The sequence below is a fragment of the Clavelina lepadiformis genome, chromosome 8, assembly GCF_947623445.1.
Source record: "Clavelina lepadiformis chromosome 8, kaClaLepa1.1, whole genome shotgun sequence".
Taxonomy (NCBI): Eukaryota; Metazoa; Chordata; class Ascidiacea; order Aplousobranchia; family Clavelinidae; genus Clavelina; species Clavelina lepadiformis.
The window spans coordinates 13,335,202-13,353,115 of NC_135247.1; the positions used below are offsets into that span (position 1 = coordinate 13,335,202).

The following is a 17,914-nucleotide window of genomic DNA, read 5'->3' on the forward strand; positions in this document are numbered from 1 at the left end:
TTTAAAGTTTAGCAAAGTTAAGGTTTTTTAAGCTAGCTTTATTCACTAATAATGTTGAAAAACTGGTTGCTGAAGAATACTACCGGTACCAAAGAGCACTCCGTGGAAATTGCAGAAGAAATAAGTAAGAACAGAACACTGGATGTAGGCCTACCTACAAAAATCTTTGCATCTTCAAGCAATGGAGATCAGCGTTTGACGTTTGACTCTCATCCTCGCCCTCATCGGAAACAAATACATCGCTCAAACCAGCCCAAGCGAAACTACAGCGAAGAACTTATAAAGATTGGTTTCACATGTATTCTTATAAATGACGAGCCACGTCCTCGATGTGTTGTTTGCTCCGAGGTTTTTGCCAGCGAGAGCCTGAAAGCAGGGAAATTGAAACGCCATATTACAGCAAAACATCCAAAATTCATTGACAAACCAATAGTCTTTTTTCCGCTGATTAGAAAAAGAATTGGTAAGTCAAAAGAAAACCGTGATAAAGTGCGTCACAATCTGAGAAAAATCTCAAAAGGCATCGTATGAAATGGCATATTTAATCGCAAAAGATAAAAAACCAAACACCATCGAAGAAACACTCATAAAACTTGCTGCTATTGCAATCAGTCAAATTATGAAAAGAGACATGATAACTGAGAAAATAAAATGAATAACACTGTCTGCTGATACCTTTTGCCGACGTATCGGTGAAATGGTTCAAGATATTAAGTGCCAACTCATTGATACAGTGAAACGAGGAAAATAGGCTTTGCAGTTGGATGAATCCACGGATGTGCCGGGTGTAGCGCAACTGGTTGTGTTCGTTAGGTATATAGCCAATGGGAAGCTTGAAGAAGAATTACTCATGTGCATGGCGATATTTGGAACATGTACTGGTGAAGACATATTCTCAGCAGTGGATACAAGACTACAGAATTATGGATTATCGTGGGAATGGTGTATTAGCATTTGTACTGATGAGGCTGGGGCTATGGTAGGAAAACATAAAGGCTTTTTAGCAAGAGTGTTACAAATTGCACTCCATATCAATTTTACGCATTGCATTATTGATAGAGAAAATGTTGCTAGCAAAAAACTGGACCAACAATTAAAATGTATTCTCGATTCAGCAGTAAAAATTGTTAATTATATTAAATCGAGACCTCTCCAGACAAGATTATTTGCCATTCTCTGCGACGAAACGGGCTCGGAGCACAAAAGTCTTCTTCTTCATTCAGAAGTGAGATGGTTATCGCAAGGTAAAGTTCTCACCCGTTTGTATGAGCTGCGAAATGAAGTATACTTGTTTCTTACGAAAAGAAAACACGAACTTGCTGCAAATCTTACCGACCCTGACTGGTTCACAAACCTGCTGTAGGCCTACTTATCTTGTATTTTTGAGAAGATAAACAGTTTAAATTTGTCATTGCAAAGCGAATCAATTGACATTCTAGCAGCGTATAACAAGATCAAAGCCTTCATAAAGAAAATTCAACATTGGGCTAACCGAGTTCAAAGTGGAAGAATGGATATGTTTTCTGAGTTGAACGACTTTTTCGAAAAAAACGAATTTAGTCAAAACATTGGGAAGCAATCCATAATTAGTCATCTTCATAATCTTTCTCAATGGTTTGATAAATATTTTCCCGAAGACACCACACCACAACAACACGACTGGATATTAGCCTATCACTCTTCACTTCATCAAAAACTCACCATCTATCATCAAATATGATTGAAACATTGGATGACATGTCAAGTGACCGTGATTTAAAGATTGCCTTTGATACTTTGGCTGAATTTTGGATTTCAGTTGCAAAAGAATATCCACAGTTATCAGCGGCTGGGTTGAATCGTCCGACCACCGTCGCGTAGCATTTGCAGTCATTTATACAAATAGAGCAACTGTAAGCTAGGTTGGGCTTAATTACATAAGATATTCCTGTTATTCACTTAAATACGCGACAATTATATCAATTTCTTGTTGGCCACATGAAACACTCTATTCATACTAGATTCAAACGCTTAAGTCCTGAGAATTGCTTTTTTCACTGTAACATCATACTGGCTGCCACCACCGACTGGCCACTTCTGTCATAATTAAATGATAAATATGTGCTTTCTGCTTTTTTGTGACATATATAAGACAAAAAAGCTTAACCAATAAATATTAAAAGTAAAAACCTTTATCCAATATAGTTGCTTACAACTAAATATTTTTTATTTAAGTCTAACTTGTTTTTGGACTTACAGTTACCTTTGTTGATCTCACACGACCCGATTTACCGTTTCCACAGTCGCCTCCCTCGCCTCAACTACCACTTATCAGACCTTATCAACAAGGCTCTAGTTACTTCATGCCTCGGCCCGTTGATCTGGCTGAATGGCAACGAAAGGTGATTCGTCCGGTACAAAAACAATTTCAGCCGTTTGGAAAAAACATTTTGGTGCCAGATTTTGCATTTCCTGCACCACCAACCACTTCGGTTGCAGATCTTCTATCTTGGTTCCAGTAACTGAAGGAAACATTTCAGCTGGCTCCACAATTTCCTTTACCAGGAAAAATCTAAACCATGATAGCGGCCACATCTGCTATCCATTTGGCTCTCTTGCAGCAGTTTTATGACTTACTCGCGTGCCGTATTGCCGATGAAAATCTCCAATACGAACAGTTCAAACGGTATTTGTAAAACATGTTGCTCTCAGAGTTTCCTTCCATGATGTAGTTGTATTATCATTTGTAATGTTTCATTCATTTCTCCATAACTTTAGTAAATGACTGTTGTTTGTTCATGCTCACGTTGTTATCAATAGTATGTTACATTTAAATCGTTGACTTTTTCCTTCCGCAGCGGGGGAGGAATGTAGTGTTATATTTCATACCATTACATCCTTTCTTGCAAAAGTGTTTTTTGATAAACACTTCAACTGTCGATTGATATTTGGAAAATTGCTCTGAATAAATTCGTGTGAACACTCCTTTTAGTAGGCCTACGTTCCCAGGTTGTTTTCCAGCATCTATGCTAATAAGAAGTCTTTATTGGAAATGCCCGCTTCTTAACCTTGACACTGATTACACTGGTCAACAGCCAATTTGCTTCTGAAACGAATGAGGTCAATCTTGGCTAATTTGGGGTCACTGATCTCGAATATCAACTTTAAATTTGTTGATTAGCTCTAGTTTTTGAGATATGGCACCATGCCAAAATGTGCTTTACTTGCTAACGCGGAAAGAAGTGTGCGTTTATCTGTTGTAGCTTGCATCTGCCAGATAGAGTTGGGCACTTAATATATTTTTTTGAAGGTAGATGACGTTTCTATTCATATTATTTTTGATTTTGACGTATGTTTGAGTTGGGTTGTTTGCTTGCTTCATGTGTGTAGTCTGAACTGCTCTTTCTGCAGATGCCTCGTAAATGCATAAAAAATGCAGACAATTTCTACTAGATTTGTGGTTAAATAACTTTTTCTTCACAAAAGCGAAGTATAACGGCTGTGGTCAGGAAAGCAAACCTTGTATTCAACTTGTATTTTGGATGTAAAGTTGGTGATCAGGACAAGAGTTGGGCCCCTCACATATGCTGTAACTCCTGTGGTGCAAATCTTTGGCAATGGCTAAACGGAAAAAGAAAATGTATGCCCTTTGCTGTTCCAATGGTTTTGAGAGAACCTACTGACCACATTAGCGATTACTACTTTTGCACGACCCCCACCCCCCCCCCGGTTTGTAAAGGTTTGTCGAGAAAGAAGAAGCAAAGTATTCAATACACAAATATTCCATCAGCAATTCGTCCCGTACTGCATGGAGAATTACTTCCTGTTCCTGAGGTACCTAAAGAATTCACGTTACGTTGAAACACTATCTTCCAAAGAACCACACCTTATATCTCAAAATGAATTGCACGATCTTATCCGGGATTTGGAACTACCAAAAGTTAAATCAGAAATTTAGACTTCAGCTCTAGACTACAGCAATGGAATCTTCTGGCAGAATCATCATCTTCGAAGACGGTAAATTTGATCAAGTGTTATTTGACAAAGAGAAAATTGCATGGGAAGCGTTTAAGTTGCAGGCCACAAAATTCTTGGGGAACAAAAGAGCTGACAACTACACGGAATTGGTGTAAATCTCATTAAAGCATACAGATGCATGGAGTGCAATATGTCACTGAAGATACACTTTTTGAACTCGCACCTGGATCTTTCCACCAAACTGTGGAGATGTTAGTGATTAGCATGGTGAGCGATTTCACCAATGCATATCTTCAATGCAAAAGAGGTACCATGGAAAACAGAATCAATCAATGCTTGCTCACTTTTGCTGGGTGATATCTAGGGATGCTCCATTAACCGTATACGAGTTACAGGCCAAAAGGAATATAACAGATAAAATAGATTAGAAATTTATATTTGGAAAGTGGCAGTTATTTGTTGCATATGCTATGCTGAAATAAAAACGCTTGCAATTATTACACTGTTTGTAGATTGTTACTGTTGTGTTCAATAAAGTGCACCAAGGCTTGCCATATATAGATCAACATACAAAAATGAAAAAAATTTTTATCTTTTAAACTAGAGCTAATCAGCAATTTTAACCGACATTTTTGGATTCAGCGTCCAAAAATACATAAGAATCAATTGTTTTCTTAACGGAAGCAAAAAATTTTTCAAAAATTGTTGACCAGTGTTATTCATATGTATCTCAATGTGTCAGCTTCAGCTATATGTATCTCACATTGTCAAAAAATTGTTTTGCTCGCCGCACCTGCTACGACTTGTTGCGTTTTTCCTGTGGAACAAAATGAAAATCTTTGTTTATTCCACGAAGAAGCACTTCCAACTGAGCTGTATCTGTCGTGCCTGCGCTCTCATCTATCGTTATTGAGAAGAACTGTAGATGTGCAAAGCAATCTTTTTGGCAAGATTTCACGTCCTCTGACATATTTTCTATTCGTCGGGTTACGGTTCTTGCTGAAGTACTCAAGTCTGAATATAGTTTTTTTTTCTAAGGACATACGGTTTCAGCAACAGCCATCATACATTTTTCGCAACTTCGCTATTAGTTAACGGTCTCTTGTCTTCTGCTATCAATTTTGCTACTTGTAGACAGCAAGAGTATTATTTTCTGATTCAATGGTTTGTTTTTGGATTACAGAATTCTGCTGTTTTAAACTATTTTAAAGTCGGTTAAGTTTGTCTTTCCTCGTTTGACCTATGAACTTGGAAAAACTGGTATGCTTTGTGTGATAATGGCACTTTATGTTGAATTCCTTCTTTACAGCAACAAAATCATTGCAAATCAAACACGTACTGGGTCTACCAAAATGGTTAGTGAAAAAGTACTTGTTCTCCCACACTTCATTGAAACAGCTGCACTCAGCATCAACTTTTCTAGGTTTTGTCAACATTCTAAGGTTGCTAAAAATTTGAATAACATACACTTGATTACTATTATTAACTCAGCTCTTGTAATTACAGTTAACACTAAAACTAAACTTCAAAGGTGAACTGCCAAATACGTTAATTGATGCTACCTTCTGCAAGCTAAAACTTTCGAACACTGGCACAGAGTTTCTACTAGCTTATGAGCGTGAAGTATCCGTGAACAAAGACAAAAGATTGCGATCGAACTATAGCGATGGCTATATTAATGTATTGAATTTATCTAAAGCCAAAGGCTTTATTTGTTCTTGAGAACGTCTTTGTCTCTTTAACTCTTGACTCCGTTGTTTGCGCTATCGCTTATTGTTTCTTATAGCAAACACAACATTCATATAAGTCCAATTCTTATGCTCCAAAATGTAATTGTACTAATTAAATATTAGAAGAATTACACTCCAACTCATTTGAATATGAATCATAGCTTTGTTCCCACCCATAAAATATGATGTCTCATGTGTAGACAATGTCAGATATTGTAAGGACGATACGTTTTAAATAATAGCACTCGATAGGCCATATAATTACTGTACTACAATTTGAAAAACTGGTAGGTTACCGACCCCTGGTGTAAAGCCACCTGTAGGTTAACAAGAGACTGTGAAAAATAGCTTCGAACGCACAATTTTTTCCGGCGAAAGCCTTTTTTGTTGCGTATTGCCCGAATATAGAACTGTCCACTCAACAGAAGCAAGTGTCATTAATGCACCAAGGGCATTACAACGGTAACGCCAATGGGTATCGAATACGGATCACGAGCCACATTCATTGCGAGACCATAGTGCGAACCACTAACCGACGCTAATCACTACCAACTACACAGATTGCGAACATCCAAGGATGTAAGTTATTTGTCGGCTGGTAAACCTATCATGTGGTTATTAGTTATACGCGTGGCCTAATGCCCCTCCCCTAAATACGCTAGTGTTTTCACAGAAGCAGAAACATCTTAAACGTATTACTGTAATCAGATGGACTGAAACGACGGTCCTACCAAACCAACTGAATGTCATACTGTTTGCCATCAGGCATAATTTCAATAAAGGATTTTTTTAGTTGTTCGACTTCGTTTTAATTAGCCAACGTTTCGCAGACAAATGCGGGTGAGCTTCGTCAGAGCAGATCACAGTAATGTATGTATATTATTATAATAACTGTTTTAATCTGCCCTGACCAAGCTCACCCGCATGGGTTTGCAAAATGTTGGACCATTAAAACCAAGTCAAACACCATAAGAACATCCTTTATTATTAACTGAATGTTAGGTCGTGCCAATGTTGACCGTTTTGAGACTAAAAACTAGAAAAGTTTGTTATGAATTTCACAATAAATATTGTGAAAATATGGCATGAAAGGTTTACACCAGTTCCTTAGAAGCTGAAAATTCTTTCTGGTCTTTAATACTAGTTATTCTCAATCTACCCAAGGAAAGATACAAAAATGGAAAAGCAGCGAACATTAGATTCTGAAATTTTGCAAACTAACCACTATATAGCATCACTAACTATATGAGATCAAAATAACACACTTATAATATCATTTATTTCAAAACAATTTAATCAATGCCCTACTTGACCTTGCTTATTCACACAAAATTAGTGAAATGAAAATTAGCAGTAGTTAACAAAAAAAACACTTGTCTTGGCTGCAACTTAACCTGCTACTAAATACTAAAGCAAAACCATTCACGTTTAAGGTTACATGTTAAAGAGTATTCAGTAATTAATTATACTTCACATGAAACCAGAATTTTAGAAATTGAAAAATGTGCTTAGGCAAAAGATACACTATAATTCTGCAATACATTCCTAAACAGAAAATAAAATTTTAAAATATCCTACTATTTTACTGCCCAAGTTCCGACCATCAGGGAAACTGAAAGATGTTTGTTTGTGTAACACATAAGGTACGCTTGAAATAACAATGATGCCACAAATTTCAAGGGCATGCATGACTTAAGTCACATTCAAGACAAATATGAAACTAAGACCATATATTAAAAAAATGCAATGGCACTAGCCAATACATAAAAAATTTTCCTTGTTAAGCTACCACAATCTAACTCAGTTAAAAACTTACATTTGACTCAAAGGCGTAACTTTGAGTCTAAAAAATATTTCCTTCATGGCCAGCACAATTGTTTTAATAAAATATATCCGAGCATGCATAACACAAAGTAAGTGGGGCAGACAATCACCCAATACATGGTGTCTGTTATAATACACACTTATCTTTCTACTTAACTGATGAAGATAAACTACTAAGCTATGAGGTCTAAAAGTTTCAACTTTTATATCTACAGAGCATTTGTCATAAAATAATAGTACGTCTGGTAGTTGCCATAAAAGATCTAAAATTATCTTTTCATCATCTTCACATAATAGTGTAACATCAACATCTTCAACTGGTGGAAGTGGAGGATAAACACCACAAATGACCCTCTGTTTGTGAGTATCTAATAAACTTGCGAGACGGGAGTAATTGTACAACATAAACACAGAAGAAACATTGCTGGTGGTAGGATCTGATCCAAAATTAATTGGTGAAGAAGGAGAAATCATCAGGAGAGAGAGTTTTAAAATACCTCTTGATAGTTTATCAACCAATGGCAACCAGTTCATATGAACATTGTATTTGCAAGTGTAACTTTCTGTAACATCTTGCTTACACTTTTCAAAAATATCTTGAACAGATAACGTTGTATGGACAGGCCCAAGGAGTAGCGAGACAAGGTCAAGACATGAACATCCGACAGCATTCTCCGCATTATATTTCAAGTGGCAGTACTGCAAGAAGGCTAATGTGAACTGATACACATACAAAGCCTTTGACTGAGCAGCAATGTTAACCAACATGGCTCTTCCTTGTTCAGATACTTTAGCATGTAATACAATCTCAAATAATTTTGCAATATTCGTTAAAGCCACAGCATCCAGGCTAAACTTTGTAGAGTCTACTTTGTGAAGCAGTTCCCTGCATTTTAAGCACTTAACTTTATGTTCCCGATTGAAAATAAGCTGGTTGTTATTTCCAGTAACATCATCATACTTGCAATCAAAAAATTCAGATTTCTGAAAAACGTTCAGTATTGCACTGATAGAATGATGGCCAGGCATACTACTGGCTAATGGAATTTTCAATTGCAAAGTTTCATTTATATAATCTGCATTTAAGTATGTAGCTTGCCTGGATATAAATAAATAATTCTTTTGACTACATTCGTACAGTGATGCTACAGATAGAATTCTTGAATCAGTAGCATTATCCGATAAGTAGCAAATTAGGAATTTATCCGAGTTACTTTTACCTTCTTGGACACTTGATGATGACAGTTTCGCAAAGTTAAAAATTATAGTCTTGAACAGCAATTGTTTGTTGACTTTAAACAATACAACTGTTCTTTCAAGTTTGATGGCTTCAATGAACACTGGCATACTCCTGTACAGATTGTGCAACTTTTTCAAACATAATTGTACTTCTTCATCAGCACTTTCCTCACTTAAATAAGAAGCCTTCCAACGTCGAAGCAAAGCAGATGGAAGCATGAAATCATACAAACCATTCTTCTCATGTCTGCATTCTGCTATTACAACTTCGGGCACGTCAACACTACATGTTGCCTTCATAATATCGTTTAAATGACAACACATTTGATTTTTATACCTACTTTTATTCATACTACACACATCAGTTGTCCAATCCATGCCAGAATTTACCTAAATACTACCTATTATATAAAAGCATCACAAATAACATTGCTCCCTAAAGACTTATGTCACATATCAAATTTTAACAGTATTCCTGTTCAGCTAAGTAGCAACTGTAGACGTTTGATCAAAATTATGCAGTTAAAAACACGAAGACTTATTTCTTATGGATAGCATTGACTAAGAATTTTATCACTTCTTCCCAAGTTATGCATGGAAAAGTTAAAACATCATTACATCACTCTAAATAAGATTCATCAAGAGTGTCAAAAAATAAACTTCACTCTCACACACATCAAAATGGCATTAAAGTTATAGTTTACATAATAACAGATCCTATAAGCACATATAAAAAAATGCTTCACTATTATGAGAAATAGTGCTATTAACACCACAGACTGAATTCATATGTCTGTGACCAGAACAATTGTTTTAAAGACTCCGTTTAAATGACTCTTTATCTTCCTGCTTGCTTTCGTAGCAAGATGTATATCTTTTCTTTTATCCAATCTTTGTTGTATGGAGCATATGTAGATGTATTCTTTTGATAAACTAAGCAGCACAAATCAGCCAATTCATCAATGAAATCAAATAACTGGCTAATATCATATGTTATGGATGGACAATTTGGACTCATTCTCTTTAAATGTTCTTCATAAATCTTGCAAACACCTAAAATACACAATGAGATGCAATAACAGCTAAATTGTAACATTAAGGCATGTACATTTAACATTTATACTAATTTTAGCATGAAAGCACACAATGTGCAACGATTGGTTGCATAAAAAAGCTTTGCCTCTATTGTTACAAAATAACATAGGTTACTTTTTCCACTCTGACTCTTTTTAACAAGTTAAACTTATTGTTGCTTGTGCCAGTGCTGTAACCAAGTCATTTTTTTAAGACTCAAGTCAAGTCATTTGGGAAGTTGACTTAAGTCAAGTCGGGTCAAATTACTAAATTGCTCAAGTCAAGTCAAGTCATGCTAAAATATAATGCAATCAATTCGTACAGAGAAGAAGGCAATATTATCGCTACCGTTAACCTAACGTAAACTTTACAATATAAAAACCTAAATCTACCTTGTAATCTAAAATTCAGTTTAATTAAACCCTAAATAACTAAAATAAACTTTTAGCATGTCCACTTCCCTCACCTCTTGACCTAACCTCCTATATCTATGAATGAATGAAGTACTACTGATAAAATGACTGATATGTTGCTATCCCATGTGTTACAAGCTCCAGCATTGCACCACACACAGATGAAGGATGTGCTTCATACTCATAACGGTGCATTGTTCGATCATCAAAAATAGAACATAAACAACTTAACACCCTTGGTGAAGTGGCATCACATAGAAGTAACAGTGACTATACGTTTAACCGATCGTTCGCAAAGAAATCAAATGTTTGTAATTCAGTTGGTCAATAAATTAACAACTAAGATTTAATGACTTGCGTCAAGTTACTTTCCCGAGACTCGAGTCAAGCCAAGTAATTTAATAAAGTGACTTGAGTCATTACAACACTGGCTTGTGCACATTTTTAAAAACTCGTTGCTTTTGTACTGTATGTTGTAATGAAAAACTTATTTCCAACTTAAATACATGTAAATTTTCTATTCTAGATGCTGACATTTAATAATTTAATAGCCTTGAATTGTAAAGCATACTACAAAAATTAATTGAGCTATAAAAATAATGGTAACTAAAATGTATCAGTTTTCTGGCTGTTGCAAATTTTCCAATCAACGTTGCGCTTTACAAGTAAGCAGTCTCGATTATTTCCCATGCGCTTCCTAGTTCATACACAATCATGGTTCACTTACCTTTGCATTGTGTGGTGATTATCATGCCATCATGAATAATGATGGCACGATAATTATAATTTATTAAAACCTTCTTATGTTTACAATATTTTTAATTGGGAGTAAAAAACACCTTACCTTCCATGCATTCATTTACAGATTCATAGTCGGAATATGTTCGACCTTCTGGCTTTTTTGTTGGTTGTACCAGTAAGATTGTATGGGACATTGCACAAGTATATAATATGGCGTTTACTGAATGAAAAACTAAACAAATCCTGTATGAATTGTACAAAAACAATTGTATTCATAAACGGCATCTATATATCATAAAAAGTCTAGTATACTGTACTACTTTAATTGCATTCATTAGTCAAAGTTTAGCCATCAAAGTTGAGTTATGTTTTATGCATGAGTCATGGTCAATTTTGCAAAATCAGGTTTTTCTACTTAGCTCGTAAACAACCACCAAAAGTTGTTCTATTCTTCGCTAGGGAACCAATCGCTCAGTCAGTTTATAATTATAATTTAATTAAAACACTTTATCTGCGATGACTATCATTTAGGTTTGAACTTCTTTATCTATTTTCACGTTTGGATTTTCACAAACATCAAAGTCGAAAGTTTGGGCCCCTTGCACTATTTTTATAATTCTCATTTGCACAACACTGAAAGTAAATAAACCTACCCTTATAACACAATTTTCATTAAGCTGCAGAGCCGTAGACCAAAAGATCCGTTTGTGCTGTCATAAAGAGTTTGCATTACAGAGCAGGGACTCCTGGAACCAATTTTGTCTGGATCAACGACCAAAACAATCTGTAATTTTTATATTTCTACCAGTCTTGTGTAAAACCAAAGCAAAAACTTGACAAGAATAGACACTACACATACAATCTACAAAACTTGTTCTATAATTTTTCGTTGAGTAAAGACCTATTTATCTGGTCAGTTCGTAGAGTTTTAATATGTGTGGAATATTCAGAACATCTTTCAATCATTACAACTCCAGTCTTTTGGCCAATTTTGCAATAAAGCAGTTTTTTGCTAATCAACGAACATTTTTCATTCTGGGATATAATATCGGTCTTAAATTAATGCATTTACAATTGCAACTCATACATGGGTATGGTTAGTATATTACAAACTTTGTGATAAGTACCGGTATTTCAATGTAATCAATGAAATTCATGCACTGTAGTTAAATAAAACCTCTACGGTTGCAGTCATTTCAAATACCGCATGTATAAGTGGCCTGAGAAAGACAAAAGGCACTTCAGCACATTATGCACTTGTTATGGAGTGTTCATGATATAAGGAAATATAATAAAGTTTAAGATTTTTACACAACATTCTTTTCATTATTATCAAAATGGAATTTATCAAAATTGTTACTTCCAAACAATGAGCTGTCTATTATTATTGGTATTGGGTTTTTCAATGTTGAAACATTCAGTGTCTCCACAGAACTGTAACCTGCCAACTGCCAACTGCCAACTGCCAACTGCCAACTGCCACAATGTCAATGCACTAAGTGACTAAACAATTAGCTTAAAACTTAATTATGAAATATCAATGCAACATAGCACATGATGATGAATTTATCAAGCAAATGTAAACCTGTTTGGCAACAAATCTATTTTCTTGGCTTCTCCCTTACATGAAATAGCTGAAATTTGTTGAAGAGTTTTTGTAATCGAAACAAAAACAAGATGCAGTTAGACAAAGCACACACAGTTATGTGCTGTTTAAGTTTACTAACGAAAGTAATTATTACATTTTTCCTAACACAGATCTAAGTAAAACAAAGAAAAAAAATATAGAAATTATGAAAGAACAGCATTCTATTGCACACGCACACCCTCTGTGAAAACATAAATCAGAAACCATTAGCAATGTGTCAATGCATTACATAATCGTAAAAAGTAAATCTTTTATTATCCGTTTACATCATGTGAACATTATACAACTGTTGATACACCATTATACACATTAGCTTTATAGCTCATTAAAGAAAACTGCATAAATTTTCTGCTTCTACTTCAAATTAAAGCAATATACGGTATGTTATTTCTACGCAGCACATTAAAACACATACGTACACCAAATATGTATTTGTAGTTCATACAAACAACATTTGGAAGGTCTTTTTTAACAACAAATAAAATATGCCATCTGAGTATTAAAGTATAAAATTAGCACAGCAGTAGAGATGTACCGATGCCGATGTATCGGATCTTGTCATCATTCTCGGCATTGACCGATGTTTGTGACTTTTCACAAAAAGCAAAATTTAATGCAATGTGGTATTTTTCTTGCGTGCTGCCCCATACAGTTTAATATGTGATTTTTAGGTTTTCCCAAACATTAATAGGTAACTTGCCACTTTTGCAGTTGCAAACCTGTGTTTATACATACAAGCACAGTGCAATGTTAAGGTGTTTTTGGAGACTGAAACGGTCTCTCAAAAGTTACATTTCTGTAACTCCAGCAGAAAATTAACAATTTCCGGTTAATACTTAATAGGTTGTGGTCTTTTAAAATTTCTTAGCGGCCGCCAAAGCAAAACTAAAGAAAACCACTGTAAGCTTGGATAATAATATGTGGTTAGGGTGATGTATAAGTAGCTAAAACGTAACGTACTTTTGAATGAAAATAGTTAATTCGTGCTTTCATTGTCATTTTAATTACTTTTGTTCTTTTCTTCTTCTGTGGAAGACCATTTTTTTCAATAAAGGCATGTGATGTTCAATCTTTTTTTGTTTAAAGTTTAAAGAATTTTATTTCGATATTAGTAAACGTTCTTCGTTAAGAGAGATAATAAAAGGTGGAAAAGCAGTTCCATAAAAGAGCCAAAGGTTAAACAAAACATGCAAAAAAAGGTAAAGTGGACGATAGATCGGTTTTCCGATGTTTAACATCGGCATCGTTATATCTCTACATAGCACAATACTTGCACCATGTTTTCCAATGCTTTAAATCAACTGCAGTGTTTGAACTCCTATAAAATCAATTACACACCATACAGTCTAGCCTCGTTATAATGTACACCCGGTCGGAACTTTGAAAATGAGTTGGTTATATAGGAATCTATAGTTTGTTGTAACCACAAGCCAAGTAGGTAAGCAAAGGTCCATGTACAAAACACCAAATTAAAAAAATAATATTAAAATTACCTCATAAACATTTACTAATTAAACTGCAGAATAATGTCATTTCGTATACATGAAGTGAATTAGATGTTTGTTGTTTTGGCAATTACTTTAATTACTATGTGGTACAGCACTGTACTGAGCTAATAAATACTGCAGCCAGGCTTTAAGGTATTACTGAATGAGAAACATGTTAAATCTAATCAAAAAGCAAACAAAACAATTTAAATTTAACTCAACTACAATCGCTGCACCTGCTTGACGTTGCCACATTCATTTGTACGACACTTAAAATAGGATTGCATAATAATGCGAAAAAGGACAAACAAAAGAGACGGCAAGCATTACTTGAGTTACAATATTACTAGCCACCGGCATGGGAGGACCAACACAACACCTTACAAAACACACTTCATTGATTAGGTCTGATGTAAAATCATTGTGTGCAGAAATTATTTTCTTTATCTTTCATAATCAAAAACTATAAACAAAACCAAACGGATTTTCTTGGCAGACCGGCAAAGAAATCAATACAAAAAGTTAGTTGGTTGAAAACCACTTGGTTAAAATATAACATGTTGCAATTGTCTGCCATTTTTTTGCATCAGATTAATAATACCGGTGTGATTTAACAAATTATTGACTGTGCAGTAATAAATGCTTTAATCAATTACTGAAACGCGTGTACGTTGTGTAAAAGGCAGACTTTTAATTTTTCAGAGCAAATAATTGGACGTTGTATCAATGTACAAGTTACAAAGGTGTTCGCTGTAATCGATGCAAGCAAAAAGTATAATGCTTTAAGCAGAATTCGGGACTTTAAAATGTAAACGCTGCATAGGTGTAAATGTAACAAACGGGGTACATAGTAACGAGGTTCGACCTTAACAGTAAAATAACAACAATAGCATCACATGATTGTAAGCTTACTTTTTTAAGGTTCTGGGAAATGGTTCTAAACTGAAATCATATAATAAGCACAGTGATGCACATTAAAGAATAATTCACTGTTCTACGATAGACCTATTGTTGTGTTTTTAAAGCAAAGGTTCTTAAAGCCTTAAATCCAATGCTCATGCCAAAGGCCTTTAAAATGCTTAATTTTCACATCCAAACATATGAAAAAGCAAATTCACAACAGGTATTGTATGATAGAGCTAGCTTTGCTTCTGCATTACAACTTGAAGTGTCCTGATGTGTATATTAATGTGGATTAAGAGCAGTGAAAACGATGTTCAAAATTCGAATGTTTAAGCCACTGAAAACAGTGATCACAGATCAAAAAATTTCCAGAATTTGGTAAAAAGCGAAAATTGAATTTGATCTTTTAGTATCTAGTTGTAATGGATTTGTCATTATAATAAGGTAGTTGCAATATAACATGCTAAATAATACAAAATAAACACCTACTCACAGCAATGTTTCATGTGTCGAATAATTTTCAAAAGCAAATGAAGACCTCTATCAAATATGTCAAGTACTTTGCTATAACATCTAACTAGACTTGGATGACATTAAATCATTAAAATATGCATGTTGCAGCGCGGCTTCAGCAGTCAATCTTTCTGTAGGATTAGAAATTACCAAACATCGTAAGAGATCATGACCACTTGTGTTGAGTTTTGGTACAATATGTGGCCAGTTTGCATTGGCTGGATAATTTGGAAATATTTTATAATCTGGCAGTTTACTAACTCCAGGCCATGTTCGTTCACTTGGTGTACCTAACACTTTAAATATTCTTTTTAGTTGATCATCAACATCATTACCGGGAAAGAGTGGCACACCAGCATTGGATATCTCAGCAAAAATACATCCAGCACTCCATGTGTCTATGGTAGTTGTATATAATTTTGCACCAAATAGGACATCTGGTGGTCGATACCACAATGTTACCACTTCAGCCGAATAACATCTAACAGGTATACCAAATGATCGTGCCAGACCAAAATCAGCCAACTTCAGTTCTCCGTTTTTATTAATCAGCAAATTCTGTGGTTTAAGATCTCTGTGAAGAATGTTTTGCTGATGGCAAAATCCCAAACCTTTTAGAAGTTGGTACATAAATGACTGTACTGTTGCATCATCTATGTCACCTCCACATGAATCAAAGTATTTTTTCAGATCTTGTTCACAATATTCAAACACAAGAGTCATTTTTCTTTCACTGTGTAAAACATCGTGAAGACGAACCACATTACGATGCTTTAGTTCCTGTTAAGACAAAGAGTCACCAATGCTGAATAAAAGTGCAAGTGCTATATATACAATATGAATGATGCACATTTCTATGATTGCATTGCTTGGAAAGCGAAGTTAATGAAAACAGACACAAAATCAATTGTAGAAATTGTAAATGTTCATTAGGAATGTGTCGATACTAACATTAATATATTCGGCGAATAATAGCAAATTAGCGGTATTTGTGTTCGTATGAATAATGTGCGCTATTCGTCTATGAATAGAATGTATGAATGATTATAACGCTTTACCAGGGGAAGTTTTCATGTCAAACTACGCTTAATTCGAGTTAAACGATTCACAATTTTCTTGCTGCTATTTAATCAGAGAAAACTGTTCTTTTTATTACACCCTTTACTGTTGCAGTCACGTACGCTTGCAGCAAAATTAAAATGGATCATGAGTTAACAGTTTTTTTGTTGCAGGAGCGCTTAATTTAATCAGCATAAAAAAGCATAGAAAGAATTGTGTAGGCCTACTGTCCAAAATTTTAACAAACTGTTTATTATACCTTGAGAATGCAAATTTCACGTAAAGCAGAACTTGGCACACCTTCATCATCATCATCAAGCTGAACCCTTTTCAAAGCAACTACTTCACCAGTTTCACGGTTTTTTGCTTTGAAGACTGTTCCATATGTGCCTTCTCCAATTTTTTCTATTTTCTCATACTTGTGCATCTTGCAAGTAAGAATTTTAAAACCAACTTATAAAGAATGCAAAACAGCAGGCCTATAAAATAATTTAGAAAACTCTTTCCAGTTAGTTCTCTATCGTTTTTCTAACACATAACTTGTCTATCTTAACTTGCCTTTAAAATATCTTGCATCAAATATCACTGTTATTCAAGATTCTCTTGGATTACCCCCTTAAAACTGTGTATAAACAATGTGCCACAACTCATAAGCATAATGCAACTTATCAATAAAAACACTCAAACGATAAGCATTTGTAACTTGACATATCGAAAATGACATCTATTATATCTATTTATAATATCTATAGAAATATTACATTATTTATCTTCAGTATAAGTGCTTTGGTATCATCCTGTGCTTAAAAATTGCACATCGTCAGCATGTTTTTTAAAGACTTTTTTTGTGATTTGAACGTGTTCTGAGAAAGGAGTACTAGTACCTCTATAACAGCAAAATTATTTGTAAACTTAAGTTATATTGTTTGGTTGTTTAGCTGCCTATATGTATTTGCAATCACATTTCAGTGTTCCATAAATTGTTCGTATCTATTCCAGTACACTTGTCTCCGAGTGCAAACTCCGAAATAGAGTCAACGTATAATATACTCTAGCTGCTATTCTAATTAAAATAGCTTTTTAATCAATAACTTCCACAGAAATGTAACACAGTTCCAATGCAGTATATTGTTCGTTTCTGCAGAGTTTTATTTTATAGTTCCATGCACTCGTGGCGTACGATTAAAAATTAATTCAGGATTAGAACAACAACTAACACAGTTGCCAAGTAAATAATATGTGCTTAAACTAAAGAACTAGCTGCTTTAAAGAATATTACATATGATTCTATCAATTTAATCAATGAGTCTTTCATATTACATTCTT

General features: G+C 34.7%; 4 protein-coding genes across 4 annotated transcripts; 1 reads left to right on the plus strand and 3 right to left on the minus strand.

Moving 5' to 3' along the window:
* Nucleotides 1–697: 697 nt before the first annotated feature.
* On the plus strand, nucleotides 698–1,720 carry LOC143469420 (zinc finger BED domain-containing protein 5-like). The gene is made up of 3 exons (XM_076967114.1): nucleotides 698–714; nucleotides 814–1,244; nucleotides 1,440–1,720. The coding sequence occupies exons 1-3, from the start codon at nucleotides 698–700 to the stop codon at nucleotides 1,718–1,720; spliced, it is 729 nt and encodes a 242-aa protein (XP_076823229.1).
* A 5,227-nt stretch (nucleotides 1,721–6,947) lies between these two features.
* LOC143468424 (uncharacterized) lies at nucleotides 6,948–9,128 on the minus strand. Its single transcript, XM_076965621.1, has one exon. The coding sequence runs from the start codon at nucleotides 9,126–9,128 to the stop codon at nucleotides 7,500–7,502; it is 1,629 nt and encodes a 542-aa protein (XP_076821736.1). The 3' UTR covers nucleotides 6,948–7,499.
* A 23-nt stretch (nucleotides 9,129–9,151) lies between these two features.
* LOC143468426 (enhancer of rudimentary homolog) lies at nucleotides 9,152–11,845 on the minus strand. The gene is made up of 3 exons (XM_076965623.1): nucleotides 11,632–11,845; nucleotides 11,082–11,221; nucleotides 9,152–9,803 (listed from the first exon to the last, which is right to left on the minus strand). The coding sequence occupies exons 2-3, from the start codon at nucleotides 11,170–11,172 to the stop codon at nucleotides 9,589–9,591; spliced, it is 306 nt and encodes a 101-aa protein (XP_076821738.1). The 5' UTR covers nucleotides 11,173–11,221; nucleotides 11,632–11,845; the 3' UTR covers nucleotides 9,152–9,588.
* Nucleotides 11,846–12,737: 892 nt separating this feature from the next.
* LOC143468425 (cyclin-dependent kinase 5-like) lies at nucleotides 12,738–17,121 on the minus strand. Its single transcript, XM_076965622.1, has 2 exons — nucleotides 16,848–17,121; nucleotides 12,738–16,309 (listed from the first exon to the last, which is right to left on the minus strand). The coding sequence occupies exons 1-2, from the start codon at nucleotides 17,013–17,015 to the stop codon at nucleotides 15,590–15,592; spliced, it is 888 nt and encodes a 295-aa protein (XP_076821737.1). The 5' UTR covers nucleotides 17,016–17,121; the 3' UTR covers nucleotides 12,738–15,589.
* Nucleotides 17,122–17,914: the final 793 nt, after the last annotated feature.

Bases quoted from the DNA above. Each gene is read 5' to 3' on its own strand.
- LOC143469420 (XM_076967114.1), top strand. The intron at 1,245-1,439 runs GTAAAGTTCTCA...TTGACATTCTAG, and splicing joins AGTGAGATGGTTATCGCAAG to CAGCGTATAACAAGATCAAA.
- LOC143468424 (XM_076965621.1), bottom strand. From the start codon at position 9,128: ATGGATTGGACAACTGATGTGTGTAGTATGAATAAAAGTAGGTATAAA.
- LOC143468426 (XM_076965623.1), bottom strand. From the start codon at position 11,172: ATGTCCCATACAATCTTACTGGTACAACCAACAAAAAAGCCAGAAGGT. The intron at 9,804-11,081 runs GTAAGGTGTTTT...TGTGTATTTTAG, and splicing joins TGTAAATGAATGCATGGAAG to GTGTTTGCAAGATTTATGAA.
- LOC143468425 (XM_076965622.1), bottom strand. From the start codon at position 17,015: ATGCACAAGTATGAGAAAATAGAAAAAATTGGAGAAGGCACATATGGA. The intron at 16,310-16,847 runs GTATAATAAACA...TTGTCTTAACAG, and splicing joins GTGAAATTTGCATTCTCAAG to GAACTAAAGCATCGTAATGT.